A 17,410-nucleotide genomic window follows, 5' to 3' on the forward strand; every position below is an offset into this window, starting at 1 on the left:
TTTATGACAGGCAGTAAATTAGCTGTCATTTGGTTAAAAAGATTTTATTAGGCTTTTTGTATTGGCTTGCATGTAATGTGTTGGTCTACAATATTGCTTCATAAAAATTAGAAGAAGACTTAAAAATATGACTTTAAAAGAAAAATGAAATAATAAAATTATTCTTTGAATGGATGATATATTTGTTTGTTAATTGTGCATGTTGGTTTATTTGTATATTTAGAGAGAAAGAGCGAGAGTATGTTGTGCAAGTTGCAATATCCTATTTCAAGCTGAAAAAGTACAAGTCACATGAAAATTTGTCAGTAGATTTTTGACCCTCACATTTTTTATTTGACCCCCAGTTCTGACACCAAGGGTTTTTTTAACCCTCAGTTTTACACCCCTGGGGGATACATTGGATCTGTATCACAAATTATAGTATATTTTTATCATCTTCTTTAAAATTTATCTTCAATTCAAAACATTATTAACTAACATACTCCTTTGATTATACCCAACATATATTTTGTATTAAACCATCAGTTCTTTGTGACAGAATGAACGTTTTATTAGGTGATTTTAATACATGCTCTTTTAAATTCTATTTTTCTTTTACTTTGTGTATCATCTATTTAATCATTTAAGGCACCTCAAGTTAGATCACTGTAAGCTAATAAGTTTAAATTTGAATATGGTAAAACTCCCCTGACTGATACATCTGTAAATCCTGAAGACTGCCTATATCTTTAGTATACAGTACAACCTCCCAAGACAAACTCTTCTTTAACCCCTGCAGAGTGGCTGTTTGGTTTTGCTACTTTAATAGTAATCAAATATATGTAACTATGCAAAATTATGATAAGGACAAAATGCTGGAGAATGGAGTGACCTGTCTTTAATATGAAGATCTAACATCAAGCTCTTTGTATGTTTGTCTGGACTAACTGTTAAATGCAATATGTATTTCTCTACTTTATCCCTTGCTCTTTACATCTGCATCACATAAAAAAATGTCACTGTCCATTTCAAACCATAACTTCACAAATCTTGCAACCTTCATGCCCATGACATAGGAAATCTAATATTCACATGATGTCAACAATAAACTCTTTCCAATGTTGTTATACATGAATTCAAAAATGTTAAATGAATGTCACATACTGTTTGTTGAAACCTAAAAGGATAAAATTCTAAACATATTTATTCCAAGAACAATGACTCAGAGGTTGTCACTATCGAAGCAATCAAGACATAGCCAGACAGCAAATGTAAATGCAGCAGTGAGGAAAGACATCAAAATATTGTTGAAAATGCTCTATTCTTGATAAATCTAATGATCTCCAAGTTGCTACAACAGCAACAGGTTTCTGGTATTTGTTCTCTGAATAAATATATTGAAAATTATGCGTCCTTTGTTTATTTTACAGCCTGTGACTGTCATGTACTATTTTTGACTTCACACAGGTGTGACTTGATGTAACATTGTTTAAGTTTGCTTGGCCCACTGGTTAAGTGGCCACCCCATCTGGCTACTGTGCAGTGGCAGCAAATTCCAACATTTTGCCAGTCAATAGACTCTGACCTCACACCCAAACATAAATATTCAAATATCAAAAATGGGGTGGGAAGGGTCTGAAGAAACTCAAGATTACTTGTTTTCCAGTGGTACTGCTGGATTTGGACATTATAACGCTAACTAAATATGCAAGTGAAGCATGCTGAACTGAATACTGACCTCTCCCTGGTCTACAAAAATATGGTTATCTGGTGCCACATTATGTAAGTTTGCTTGACCATTAAGGTGACAGATTTCTACATATTTAACAATATTATAATTCACTGCAAAGGTGGGTTGTTGCACATTTCCTATTAACAATGATGTTTAACACTGTGTTCTCTTTCCTAATTAACAGATAATAAGCTTTCTCACAATGTATTTTCGACAAATTCTGATGTTACACCAAAAACTGGTTATGAAAGGCTGTATAATTTACATTTTAAGCTCTGGGAAATCACATGTCATAATAATAATAATAATAATAATGACCTTATTTAAAGAGGGTAACACAATTAGCTAAAAACTAATCTATCTTGAGGCCCTCATACAAAGGAATTCATTTATTTAAGCTGCATCTCTGAAGCCACTGGATATATTGGTTTGGAAGAAGGAAATAGAGTGGGCATTTCTAATCTCAACTGGAATACTATTCCAGAGCAGAGTTCCAGAGTATTGGAAACTTTTTTTAAATAACTCCTTATTTGGTTTGGGAATTTTATACTGTGTGGTAGACATGGATCGCAGGTGGGGAGTATTACCAGGTAGCCTATACTGGAATAGTGATTGTAAATATTCAGGAGCACTATTATGAGATATCCTGTACATTAATTTGGCTTTTCTCAAACAGATTCGGTCTTTAATAGGTAATATTTTTAACCTACCAGCTAAACTTTCCTTGCTTTCTTTTGGATTGATATTAGCCCAAATGCTCTTTTTTGAAGATGTGCCAGCTTTGCTATGTTTTTATCATTTGAATTACCCCATACTGTACTACAGTAGTCCAAATAGGGTTGTATGTAACTGTTATAAAATAGTTTTCTGTGCCTTTCAGGGAGAAAATGTCTTATCCTACTGAGAAGCCATAAACTTGAATTGACTTTTTTTACTGATATGCTTGATATGTTCAGTCCATGATAGGTTAGTAACACCAAGTAGTCTATCATGACATACCATTTGCAGATTTGTATCCTTCCATGTCAGACATAGTTCATCACTATCAGGATTTGTCCTTCTTTGCTGTGTCGAGATAAGTAGTATTTTTGTTTTACCAGTATTTACCACCATGCCATTACATGTGTACCAGTTTTCCAGTTTGTTTAGTGCATTCTGTAAAGAAATTTTGAGCTCATGCTTTGTGTTTTGGATGTCTGACAATGTTGTGTCATCTGCATAGAGATCTGTAGATGATATTGAGTCTCTTAGTAAAAGTGGTAGGTCATTAATAAATAAAATGAATAGTAATGGACCTAGAATTGAGCCTTGTGGTACTCCATATCTAACTGTTTTAGGTTCATACAGAACATTATTTATGTAAACATGTTGTGTTCTCTCATTTAAGTACAAAGTAAACCATCTAATTGTTCTTTCATCACACTGGTAGATTTTCAGTTTTTTCAAAAGGATTTCATGATCCACCATGTCAAAAGCTTTCCTGAAATCTACAAATACAGTTCCTATATTTCTACCTTTGTCAAGTGCTTGAAGCCATTTATCAGTTAGGTACATCAAGGCAGTCTCACAGGAATGGTTCTGTCTAAAGCCTGATTGATTAGGGTGTAACAGCAAGTGTTTGGTTAAATATGACATGAATGAGTAATGGACATGTTTTTCAATCAATTTTGACAAGTTTGGTAGTACTGAGATTGGTCGGTAGTTATCAGCATCATCCTTAGACATGTTGGCTTTCTGTGAGGCTAGACTGGTCTTCATACCATCTACTAGATGAATCTAGTTTGTAAGTGTTTGGATTTATTATACAAATGTTTACATCAAGCACCACAAATGGTACATACTGCAATCTCCGAATACGAGGGTAAGAACTTGATAAAGTTAACTCAAAACTAGTTCAGTTATGACTAAATTACAAGAATATTTTTGTCACCAAACAGTGGTGAAAAATTCCCATGCTTTTCGTGTCTTTCTCCAATATTCTCAAAATGCAAGAACTTTTCATGGTTTGGAAAAACATACAACTTTTACTGACATTTTCCCAATTTCATCCCAGCATGGGAAGCCTGCAGACAAGACGTATCAGTTAAAATTTTCAAAAATAAATTCAAAGGGTGTGCAACTGCTGCTGTGTCTAAAAATGTAGATAACAATATGATGTTATGGATCTATCAAATGAATGATCGAATAAAATGGCCAGATGTCTCAAATCTTTAGGTTTCATTTTCTTCTTTAGACTTGCAACAGTTTTTGTATACCTTATCACAGTTTTATATGTCAGAATGAAATTGTAGTTTTCTAGGTTTCTGAGGTTAGGTCTGCTGCATAATTCTAACATATTATATTATAAAGGGTGATTTATTTAAAGCATTTGCCAGCTGCATTGTAAACAGTAAACATTTTCTAATGACAAAACATGACCATTGACAACCAGATTAGTATTTCGCCTAGAAAATGAATCTGCCAACCACCCAAATGCACATACAGGAGTATATAAGCTATCGTTATAGTTGGCTCTACATTGAGGACCTTACTTTTCCTTTTCTTTTCTGCAGCTTAAAAAACTTCATCAGAGTTCCAAGGATGGTCGATACCCAGGATTGTTCATTGGAGGCTGTGGTAGAAGGTGCTGATGTGGTAGGCAGTGTGAACTCTCCCATTTCCATGGTTGTGGATTTTGTCTCTGACTCTTTTCCTTGTGCTGATGATTGTTTCTGTAAAGAAATTAAACAAGACTATTAAAACTCCCTTACAAAAAATATATAAAACAGTGAGGCTGTCAAAATTTTAATAAGCATCTACAGTGTACCGTCGATCATGTGTTCGGTTACCCAGGAAACCGAAACAATGTGTAAAAACCTGAACATACAGTGTGTGAAATCTCTTAAAAGTTGCAAGTGAACATGAGTCAACTGTGTGACAAGATCATAATAACACCCTGTTACTTGCAACTGAGCAAGTAACACACTTGTGGTTTAATTAAATGGTTGCCATATACAAAAAGAAACTAAGTGATTAAGGTCAACATTCACTGGAACAGGAAGAAATCTATTTGGCACTGAACAAGTACATGTATTAAACTTGTGGTGCAATCAAATGGATTGTCAACATGAAAACAACGTGAGTGTTGCCTTTACAAGCCAAGGGCTTATGGGGATACTTACACTGGCTTCTGATATTTGAGAAAAATCACATCTGAATAGAACATAATAATTTATGGAAAAAGGAAAATAAAACATGAATCAAAACTTGTATTGCATCAAATGAAGTATTTATGCAGCAAAACACAAATACAGCTTGTCAGTTCTGACACACAAATGAAAGGAATCACATAGAAGCAATGTACTTTGTAGCAAACACCCAAGGTAAACAACAATGATGGACACTTCACTTTGTGGTGGTTAGTATTAAATTGTCTCATAATAATTTCAAATTATTAACATCCAAATAACTGTAGATACTAGTACTGATATTGAATACTATGATAAACTGTACAAACATTGAGCATATTGTTACGAGTCTATGCTCTTAAAATAAGTAACAGAAAAGAGTGAAGACAACAAGCTTTGTAAAATTTAACAATTTATTACCCAGGAAAACAAAGTGAAAAAATGAGAAGAAAGACCTTATGGTATTGCTAATTAAATCCAAAAGTAATCCAAGAATTATATCCACAAGTCCTAGTAATAAAAAACCTGAAAAAATTGAGTTCAAGTCCTGAAGAGATCTGAAATTGTAGGAGATGACGTCTGTAATAACCTATGAAGTGCAGATGTGTCATGTTGAATAACAGAAAATATGATTCCAGTTTTGAACTCAGAATAAATTTCAGTGAATGTCTTTGTCCAAGAATTATATCAGAGCACTTTTGTACTTCCAGGAAAAATAACCACTTGAATTCAATAATTTGAAGAAACTGTACACAACATAATACAACTTAACGTGTCAAGTGTTTTAAGCCCAACTGACACATCAAAATATGGGTTCGTATCTCTGTAGAGTACGAATTAAAAATTCTTTAACCTGTATGATAGTATTATTTTGTATATATATATATATATATATATATATATATATATATATATATATACACAAAGGAGTGCAGATATATATTGTGCAATCTGTACAATTAAGTTAGCAATGTTTAATTCATTCTGCAAAGTGCCTTAAAACTGGTGCCAGCGGAAGCTTTAATGTGCTGAACATAATTACGGTGTATTGGCAAGGTCTATCTCAGCAGTGAGATATAATTCAAATGAGTCATGATTCAACAGAATTAACCCAAAGTCAATGAACCGAAAAAACGTCCCTTTTAAAAAAAATTTGGAAAGATGTATTTTCAATATTGTCACTTTTTCCATTTTTTTATAAGATATCTCTAAAAGAAAGCATTGTGAAGAAAACCATTTTAATTTAGGACCTATTGGATGCAAGTCTTTTTCTGATAACCCAATTTGAATGTGACCGTACACACAGAAGGAGTAGTGATAATATTTTCAAGATGGCCACAATTATGGCCATATTGGATTTCAGATCAATATCTTCCTTATTTATGTCCAACTACACCAGTCCCTCGATAACTCATGCCCTGATAATTTGCAAACCCGCTTATGGCATGGGATCAGGCATGGATCCCATTTTTTAAACCAGAAAATACCAAAAGATGTATATCTATTTGTTGAACTTGAAGAAAATCATTATCAAAATTGGTAACTGAAACTGATTTATTGCTAGTTTTATCATCGAAAATGGTATATAGGACCTGGAAATTATCATCAACATTATCAATTTTAAAAAGAAGTCATAAAATCTGTTACATTTTCTTTCCAAACGACATTCTTAGTACACTGTAATTAACGATGCTCACAGAAATTTTTATGAATGAAAATGTCACTTACGCCTAGTGGAGGCAGTACTCTGATAAATAAATATCAATTAAATAATTTTTGGTATCAACTGAAATTTGTGTTCTAGTTCATCATAAATGCAATGTGTCCTGTTGTAATTCAATGTAAAATGTTTTAATCTACCACAACAGCTCTCAGCAAGCATTCCTCTTAGAACCTAGTTAGGTGCTGATCGTGTCTTGATATCGGACTAGCAGAAACCTTTGTTGTCTTGTTGCACTAAATAAAAAGTGGGCCTCCTTTTCTATTATCACTTTGATTACATCTTTAAACTCTAATAAAGGAGGTGGAATAAACAACAAATTTAAAAGGCATACAAATCCTACATGCTTAAGAACCAGCGCTTCCGGTCGTATGTCAAGTATGAGTTAATGAACTGAGTATTCAGTTGATCATTTGAACACTGTTATAAACGTTATTGTTTAAGTAATCTAACTAAACTACCTTCAATTAATTGACACAATCATAACTGTGATTAAAGACAGCAAGGCAACCAAGCAAAATGAGTTCTTCATCAAACAGTGCATTGTTTCACAGATAAGACCAATGTGGGGAAAAAGACCAATGTTGGGAAAACAATTTTCAGAGAATTCCTGAACTCGCATCCAGAGATGTTCTCAAGGATGATAAGAAGTTTCACTGTTACTTGTAATGAAATCACGGCATCAATGTTATACTAACTGAACAATTCAAAACTTCAGTTTCAATGTCAACAATTGTCTCAAGAACGGTTGCATTTATTTTATAAAAAAGGATCTTGTCTGGTAGTGTATCAACTGATTCTACAATTAGTCTCGTTCCCAGCTTCGAAGACTCCTTGTTTCAAAAAACGTATCATACACCACTCCATGAACCAGACTAATCAATGAAATTAAACAGACGTGACGTAACACGCGATGTTTTCACGTAACGTGTTTGTTGCTGAAACCAGCTGGAAACATGTCATCAATCTTTCAGATGTAGGACATTTTGAAAATAAATGTGATTTATACAGAATAACAAAGTACTTCATCAGAAAAAGCACTTTATTGACAAGTATTCTCAACAGAATTATAAAACGATAATTCAGTCAGTAAACAGCCCAGTTCCCCCCTCACCCCCGTGGTTCTCTGAATATCTTTTGTCTAGTTGATTCTTGGGAGGTCCCCCGGTAACTCGCACCCTCGATTATAGTGCGGTCATGTTTTTAGACCCCACTGTGCGTGAGTTATCGAGGGAGAGGTGTATACACCAAGTCTTCTAGTGAAAACCACATACTGATAAGACTTCCCATTTAAACAGGGTGGTAACAACAACTGAGTCACATTGGATACATGTGCACTAAAAAGAAATATAAATAATAAAATGTTCATCTGGTGACAACCCCATGTCAACACGACCTTCTGTTCACTGTAGGGGGACCAAGTGGCCTAAAGTGCGCATCGTTATGGATCACTGCCATCTCATCTCTGTCTGCATGTTCGAGTCTTGGGTTTGGTAAATGTGGGTATGTGAGAAAGCTTGCCAGCAGCTTCTCATGGGTCAGTGGTTCTTTCCGGGTTTTTCCTCCACCATTTATACTGGCAGCCATATATAGCGTACCTTGTGTTGAAAAATGGCATTAAACCCTACAACAACAATAACAACTTTTCAAGGGGAGTAGAGAGAACAAGATTTTAAAGACAGCTCCCAAAACAGTCATAGTGGATATCAGATGGGCACCAGTTTTACTTGAGATCAACAAGATATGATAATAAGTCTTATAATGAAAACCCTATGTCTGGATACCGTCCATTCTGGAGGAATAGTGATAATAAGATCTTCAAGATGGCCACCATGGCAATAATACTGTCTCTCAGAATGTCACCATTTCCATTAAGTACCAGTTTTGGTGAACATTCCATGATGATCATGACTTTCCATTGAAAATGGTGACAGCAATTTTCAAGCTGATTGCTGTTGCTGCCATACTGGCTATAAGATCGGCACTATTTTTATTTTGAACCAACATTATAAGAAATGGTTTAGTGAAAAGCCCATTATGATATCAACATCCATTCAGCAGAAATAGTGATAACAAGATTTTCAAAATGGACAATGTCTTGGCCATACTGTATGTCCAACAGGCATCATTTCCATTTGAGATCAACCAGACCATGAGATAAATGCATGTGTAAAATTTCATAGCAATCCTCCAAGCAGTTTAAATGAGTCATGATAACAATTGTATGCTAATGGACAGACAATTGACAACAGGCCATACCAGTTGATCTTCTGGTCTATGACCAATAGAGCTAAACAGGCAGAGGAGGAAAAATCTAACAGATCTGACATTAATGTCCATAACTATAATGTGTACCTGTGAAATTTTATCCACATGTGTTCCCACCAAAATCACAGGGGGGATGCTGACTTCTGATGCTGTTGCACAGGAATGTATGGAGTTGAGCCATACCTCAGTCAGTTCTGAAAATAAATTATAAACAAGAGTAGTATCAATGACACATTATGCACTACTCCAAGTCATTTAACTGCCTATATATATATATATATATATATATATATATATATATATATATATATATATCACTTTAGTCCAAAATCCATTCTCTTTTTTTTCCAGTAACAATGGCCTTGACCATAGGTCTTTAGACCCCAATATCAATTAACATTTTCCTTAGCCTAAGTGTAAGACATACAATGAGTTTGGTCCATATTATTTATTACTTTACACCCAGTGTAAGTAATCTAAAACTGTTGTCTGAAGGATGTAATATAGAGTTTATGTTATTGTGCAAAATAACATTTTTATTCTTTCAATCTCTGTGACTTTGACCTTTGATCTACTGACTTCAAATCAATTGGGTTTTCCCACTCCAAGTAAAAACCATCTACATAACGTGGTCACAGTAAACCACAAAGAACAAAAATTATTGAGAGGAAACCATTATTTTCTTGACTAGTTTAACTTGAAGCACTTGTGCTTAAAGTTGATGCAGTATATGGTAGAAAACTCAAGTTATTGTGTGGAAACCATTTTTGTAGCTTCAATAACACTGACCTTAACCTTTTAATCTCAACATTAATAACATTCATTTTTATCCTTCATGCAAGCTATCCACAATATTTGTTTACTATATATTTGGGAAAACTTTAGTTATTTTGAGGAGACAGCTGTCTTCCCTGAATCAGTGATCTAGACCTTTAAGCCAAAATTCAAGATGCAGAAGGTGATGGACTCAATATTTAATTTGATATATTTGAGCTAAGAACAAAAAGATGCTCTGACAGATGGACAGTGTGATAATAAATTGTTCTCCACTTTACAGTGGGCATAAAAGTGCCACGTTTCAATTTTCCACAATAGACAAATATAATACTGCTCTTTGAACAAAACATATCCCCTTTGAATATTTCAATTCTATATTTCAGAGGCTACACTGCAATAAGTTCAAATATTGTAGTGTAAAAATGAGTTATACAAAGAGACTGTATACAAGGTTTACACAATACTTGAAATAAAAATTTACTGGTGTTTTCCTGGATGCAATTCATTTCTTTGTAAAGTTAAAATCATTTTGGTTCATAAAGCATGTTTTGGGGCAAATGAGTATTTATAGATACTTGTCTTTGTCATTTTGTAACTTCACTCAACACAGTAGATTTTTCACAATACTAATTACACTCTTACTAAAATAAACACTGACACCCAATACAAGCTTGATACTAGAAGAGGCCTTCATATACTGTCATCACGCTGAACACATTATGTTCATGACCAGAAACCAACTTTGGTGACAAGTTTGCAACACATGCATGTGTAAAATGCAACGTCAGCTTTCTTTGTGACCTGTTCTGGACTGACAAATTGGCATAAATTATATATGTCCAATGTTAAGTAACACTCAGCTTCATAGCTTGCTTAAAGGTCACCTGCCACCTATATTGTACAAACGTGTGATATTATTATAGTTATAAACAAAACGCATTGGTTATGTAAGCACACCATAAAAATGTTTAATTAGACTTAAAACTCCGCTTTATAAAATGAAAAAATGATTCGGCAATCTCTGTAAACAATCGGTAGTTTCCGCGTGCCAAAACCGGATATGACGTACATTTATCCCTTCTATTCAACCTAGCTGTTCAAATGCTTAATTTCCCCATGTAAATGTCTATGTGATATAGCGTACGATCGTGCTTTTGTACTGCAAATATGGTGCACTGTGTTGCATATGGATGTAACCAAAATAGTGATGATGGGGAAAAGGCATTCTTTCTTTTCCCGAAAAACCATGTTTACCATAAAAAAGTGTATTCAATCTGTGGGATCGAATAGGGGAGGGATGGGAAAGTTGTATCATTTATGCCGGATTATAGTGAATTTGGCCAGAAGACAATTCGGCCCATCTCAAAATACAATTTGGCCAAACTTAACAACAGTTTGTATGTTCATTTTCTTCAAGAAAAGAGTAGATTCAATGTAAGATAGGTTTTAGGGGGGAAAAAACTAAATTTAAACAAACTATTTTGATATGCTTTGAAAGAAAATAATCATACTTCGTAATGTACATATTTATGAGAGAAAACACAAACTGACATATCTTGCTTGTTCTAATTAAAATATTTATATACATTGTTTATGCTAACAAATATATGCATCTGCACAACGACGTTCTCAGTTTAAGTCTTCCTGTCAAAATATCAATAATCATTTATAAAACAAAAATACATAACAGATAATATTCTACATAATGCGTATAGATTTTGCAAAGGGTATTGTATAAGAGATATTATAAAAATATACTTAAGTTTAGGCTTCACGTTGAAACACAGCTGCATACAATACATACTAGATTATACATGAGAGAGAGAGAGAGAGAGAAGGGGGGAAGAATAATGTTGAGCATTTTGTCAGTATTCAGTTGCTGCAATATGAAGCTCCTACCAGTTAATTTTATTGTTTTTATTTTTCAAGGTGTCTTAGTGTTTGCGCGAGTAAATTGAAAGCTTGTCATCACTTGTCAATATTGTCAATCATATTTCCTCCATTATTCTGTACAAATTAGAAAGGAAACAAATTTGTGTTTAATTTTTGCCCCCCCCCCCCACACACACACATACACACTCACGGTACAAAATAAATTGATAAACATACACTTGTTTGAAAATAAAATGAAAGAAATTAATATTGCATTGTTATCATATATTCCTTCTGTTTTCATTATGCAAAAATTTTTTTTAAAAATATACGTCCACGAACTCCGTATTTGTAGCGGGTGCTGGCTTGCGTATGCATCCTTAGTGTAGTGTGTATCGCTTATGTCAAAAAACAAAATTGTAAATGAGACGAAAGTATCACCTGATTGCTTGAAGGCACCTGCCATTTACGCATGACAAGTTACTTATTGCAAACTGACCCAGATTGTATTCTATCCAGGTTAACTATAAGTCCGTATCTCGCAAACAAACCACCAAAAAAAGAATCATTATTTTAAAATAAATTCAATGTGAGTGCAAATGATAAAGTATTATTAAAGCAAGTTATTATTGTGTATAATATTTGCCCTGCAAAACACGAATTATGATTACATATGGCAAACAAATAGAAGCCAGGGTGATAAACACAGCTGGCATGAAGCAATAAACTCATTGGTTGAACTTTCTGAAAGGTTATCAAATACATAGGTTATTTTATTACAATGCAAACCAACCCCGGAAAATTCACTTTGGTGTCTTTTAGTGTGCCGATTTTTTCTTCTGAAGTTGGCTAACAAAAGGAAGTCAAATTTGGTTCCTTTGGATTCTTTAGGTGTGCCGATTTCTTTCATCTTTTTTTTTATAAAGTCTGCCGACACAGGGAAGCCAGGATTGATTCTTTTTACCTGTATTAACAGGAATTTTCAAAATAAATTGAAATATGGAACAGTTTTGAAAGCGACACAATCTAGTGCATCTTGCACGCATACCAATATAAGGATGAACAGTAAATTAGTTTTCATTAGTTTCATCTAAAATATTCCCTATCCGTAGTTTATAGTGTTTTATTTTTCAACAACAAGAAGCATGTACTTCGTCTTGTAGGGATAAATGTATGTCATTTCCGGCTGCGTCCTCTATAGGTGGGAAATCATAACTAAGGGGAAGTAACAGCGTTGTATACTTATATTTTGAGTAATTAAATTATTCTTTCTTCTTTACCCTTGAAAATTTTTTATTTATTTTTGTGCGAGTATAACTATTTTTAATCATGTAATGAAAATCTGATATAAATAGGAAAATGTTGGAGGATGGCCGGTGACCTTTAAGGTTAAAAATTCACAGCTATTTTCAACATTCCTATTTGCATCTACTTGATTCAGTGATTAGTAAAATTTCCTTGGCAATGGACCATGAGTAGGAGGAGTGGTTTTCATGAAGCCTGTCTGTGTCTGGTTGGTGTCCAAACATCGACTTTCAATATAATCTGATTAAGGACAGGTATGTTTGATACATTTTCAAAGCCACTTTTAAGATGGGATTCTGCTTTGAAAATTCATCGATTTCTATATATTTAGCAAGGACTGACAGTAACAATCACTGCAAAGATGGGGTGGTGGGCAAGGGTTGCTACTGATAATAATACTGAACTACATGTTCCTAGTGTCAACTACCTTATAATAGCAGTGACTTTTTGCAATAAATTTTCATTAAATTTACATACTAGTCGGGAACGCAGGGATATTAGCTTTATTACTTTCCTCCAATATTTACAAAGATCTTACTGGTCTTCTTATCTTCCACATAGGAAAATACACTGATATGGAGTTGGACTAAGATGGCACTACTACTTTACTAATCTGATTGACTGAGCACTGTATAAATATATAATTTTGGGCTATCACCCAAATGATCCACACTGCATCTTTACTGAATGATTAGTTCTATAACCCCAAAAATTCCAGTAAAAATTCACTAAATTATAATCACCTTCCCATGGGTCAGTGTTTCTTACTAGGACTTTCCTGGGTTCTTCTGCCACCATTTATACTGGCAACCATGTATATATCATGTACGGAAAAATGGTATTAAACCCAAAACAACAGATTCAATTAGGATCCAATTATGTATTTTTTTCTGTCATCAAGTGTTGGCTTAAAATGTCCAGGACTGCCCATCGTCCCCCCCAGACTTTTTATCTATATTTTCAGAATTTCATGGATTTTTCTGGATAGGAACAAATCTGTCTCCAAAATTCTTTCCAATAGCTCAATTAATACTTGTTATGCAGAATTTACATTTGTTATCTAGATAAAGATAAGTGCAAAATGAAGTTACATTCCAAATGCAAAGAAGGTGAGAGAAAAAAATTCACGGAATTAAAAGAAAAGCACATGGATGCCAAGTAACTGTCATGCCGAGGTTCAACTAAGTCTGGATTGGCAAGTTTTTCTTTACTTTCTATTGTCTCTTCTTTCCTCTTGGGGAATAAAACTGTGCCGACTTTGCATTATTGTATAAAATAACTATGAACATAAAAGTTTATTATTTAAGTCTGACAGAGTAGTAATACTCACCATGAACTTTGCACTTCATTATTCCATCACTATCAAAGTAACACTCATCAGCTACAAAATCAGCAAGTTCTTTGCTGATATCTGAAACCAAAAGGTAGATGGCTCGTCTTGTCAGAAATGTCTGGTGTGTCGTGTAAAAGGCAAACTGGCCTGCAAAGTCCCACATTGTCAGTGGTGAAGTTGTGTCTGTATCTTGTTTCAATTTATAAACATTTTCCTGTAACAATTTTAGCATGGCTATCATGTTTGTTTCTGACTGAATGGGCTCCCTCTGATCTAAAGCTGGGTGGGATTCTTCTTGCTGACTAGCAGTTGATGAAAGATCTTGGACATTGTCTTGCTGTGGAGAATGGATGTATAGTGCTTCCGATTCCTCATCTTCAACAGCAATATGAGTCACTTCATGGCTCTTATGAGTTGTCTTTCCTTGAGGAGGAATTATCACCTGTTCCTTGCAAGTAGCCTTGTCGTTCACTAACTGCTGCTCATTCAGGACTCTGGCAAGGCGCAGTAATCGATAATCCTGTTCAGAATCTGAAAACACAAGAAATAAGTAAATACAGCTGAATTTTAAGTTGCATTGAGCAATGATGCTATCAATGAAACTGAAACAGTAAATTGGGCACATTTACAATCCCATCCACATTCAACTCTGCAAATACTCTGTGAACAGTTGTTATGCAGACTTTGAAAAAATTCACTTGTTTGGTAAAATTTGTTTTGGATTTAGCCAAGGTGAAATCAAAACAATACAAAAATCATTCTTTTAAATCATGAAAACAACAAGAAAGTAGGACTTTTTATGATTTTTATTCAAATGCAAGACACCACTGCTGCATATTTCTAGAAAATAAAATTTAAATTCAAGACAAAACACTGGACCACAGAACATATATACACCTGGATTTCTTTGTGAACATGTAACGGTTAAAAAAAAATTTTTTCTCCACCTTTTCAATGAAATAGTTTTCATGATTTCTCCATTGTTCTTCCTGAGCTTCAAGGTATCACAACACAAACTGAGTCATTAAGCTGTTATTGCAGCTCAATGTCCCTAAGTAAATAGTATCTTTTTTCAAAACCTTACTTGCAAAAAACAGAAAGCAGCATCATTAAAGTCTAAGCAGAAAATAATATTATTTATTCCCTGACTCTTCCTGTAGATTGTCTAACCAGTGAAGAATATTACTTGCATTCAACAGACATCAAGAATAAAGTTTATAAAGAAAAAACATGGTCATTATTAGGTTCAGCCTGTTTACTTTAACCTCTAAATGCCTAAATTCCATGCAATACATTGGTATACAATTTTGGATACACAAATTGCACTATGCGACCTCTATGTGACATCAATATTGTTCATTTTAATAAAAGAACAGGATATTAAAATGTCAAACATTTATGAAAAGTTCGGTATGGTTAGAATACTGGACAAATTCAAATTTTACCCAAGCAGAATTCCATCCAAAACATGACCAAATCTCAAAACATTACCAAATCTATTAAAAAGAAGGACTATTGCAAGAATGATGCTTGCTACATGTTAACATGTGATACACATACATTTTTATCATAAGATACTCAACATAAATAAACATTAATTGTTATCATAATTAAAAATTCTTTAATCTGGAATAAAATAATTTTGCTTTGCTCTTCCTGTGTGTATAAAACAATACTGCTGTTACAGAAATAATAAATGTTTGAAACATAATTCTGGGGTATATTTGGTATACAATCTTCCTGTAATCATTCACAGAGTCAGGAGGAAAATGTTTTGGACCATATCAAATTCTTGTTGGCCTTGTTTAAAATGTATGATCATTACAGATCACCATGGTAGTGTAAAATGCTTTTTAATATTGGAACATAAAGTATCTAGTGATGTGAGCCTTCCTTCAGATATGTACATGTACATAGTTCATCACAATGCAACTATGCCTGTACATAGGCACATAGGCCAAGCACTTAATTGGAAAGAGTGCCTGACGTGTGTATATGCACACATACCTACACACATTAGAAATGGTCAAACCTAGCCTCGATCTTATTTAATGACACCATTCATAAGGAATTTCTCATACGATTCAAAATTAAGATTCTCCTCTTTTTGTTCTTATTTGCTTCGAATTTTACCTTCAGCTGATATAGTCTACAAATTTCGACGATTATCGAAAATAGGGGGTAGAGTGTCCGCTGCCTTGAACATGTTTGATTTGACCAAGTACTTAACCATTTTAATCCACACGATACCCAATGAAGGTAGTTAAATCATCCGTCCCTCGGTTTTGCTATATCACTGCGTTTAACTTGTGATTTTATCTGTATTTGTTCTCTTCCTCCGAGCACATGTTCACTTCCTTGTCATGCGGTCTTCTTCGGTAACATTCGCAACTTAATACGTGTTCAGAACTGTCATTTTTAGCAATTTCAGTAAACACGGTATTTCGATGTAAAAATCTTTGTGGAAATTATCTAAATGTACACTTGGGAAATAAAAATCGATTTCGGGGATTTCATTGGGAGAATATCATGACGTGGTTGGCTGCTTTGTCGTGATTCAGCTAGAGGCTTGTAACGTTTTTATCTCATGTTTATTAGTATTTTGTTTATCATATTTCCGAACAAAGCTTGTAAGTTTAGCCAATATTTTGAACACAATTTTTTTCTTGATGTTTTTTTAAGTACCAGAAAATATATTTTCAGCCGAGACTATTCACACATATCCTGTCTGTGTTGGGCTCCAACGGTGAATAACGTTACAATTCGGAATCCTGAGTTGTCGCGCTCATTCTCAAGAAATTGTGCCACTGTGTCAAGCGATATAAAAAGACAGAGTGGCTGGTTTTGTAACAAGACCTACAAATACGAGGAACTAGATGTCACCATATCCATGCTCTATGTGGAAAACATGACCACAAACTCCCCCCAATTAGACCAAAACATAAACACCAATACAACTCCACTACCAGTGTACAAATTGCTTGAAATACCACAATCAAAATTACCAACTGGACTCCAAAGAACAAAAAGCTATCATTACTCCACTTCATCAGCAACCATGTCAAAATATAGTAAACAAATCAGCAGCCAATCAAAAATGAGGCATATCCAACCAACACAAATCAATAAATTACTGCCCCCATCCACACTCAATGCAACAAAAGCCACTAATACTAATAAAAAGGATGTCCCCAACAAAGAACAAAAGGAAATAATTCATATCAGTCAAATTCCTGGCCCCTCAGGGATCAAATCAG

At 34.1% G+C, this 17,410-nt stretch overlaps 1 protein-coding gene across 1 annotated transcript in view; it reads right to left on the reverse strand.

The window, feature by feature from the left end:
- The window catches only part of LOC149787182 (uncharacterized), a 92,548-nt gene that overhangs the window by 60,340 nt on the left and 14,798 nt on the right, over nucleotides 1–17,410 (reverse strand). Inside the window, exons 3-5 of the mRNA XM_089977684.1 lie at nucleotides 14,151–14,684; nucleotides 8,954–9,060; nucleotides 4,243–4,422 (exon numbers count right to left, since the gene is read on the reverse strand). Coding sequence (XP_089833810.1) covers nucleotides 4,243–4,422; nucleotides 8,954–9,060; nucleotides 14,151–14,684 — 821 coding nt within the window. The remainder of the gene's footprint in view (nucleotides 1–4,242; nucleotides 4,423–8,953; nucleotides 9,061–14,150; nucleotides 14,685–17,410) is intronic.

The sequence above is a fragment of the Sinohyriopsis cumingii genome, chromosome 12 (assembly GCF_028554795.1).
Source record: "Sinohyriopsis cumingii isolate HCF-2022 chromosome 12, ASM2855479v2, whole genome shotgun sequence".
Classification (NCBI taxonomy): Eukaryota; Metazoa; Mollusca; class Bivalvia; order Unionida; family Unionidae; genus Sinohyriopsis; species Sinohyriopsis cumingii.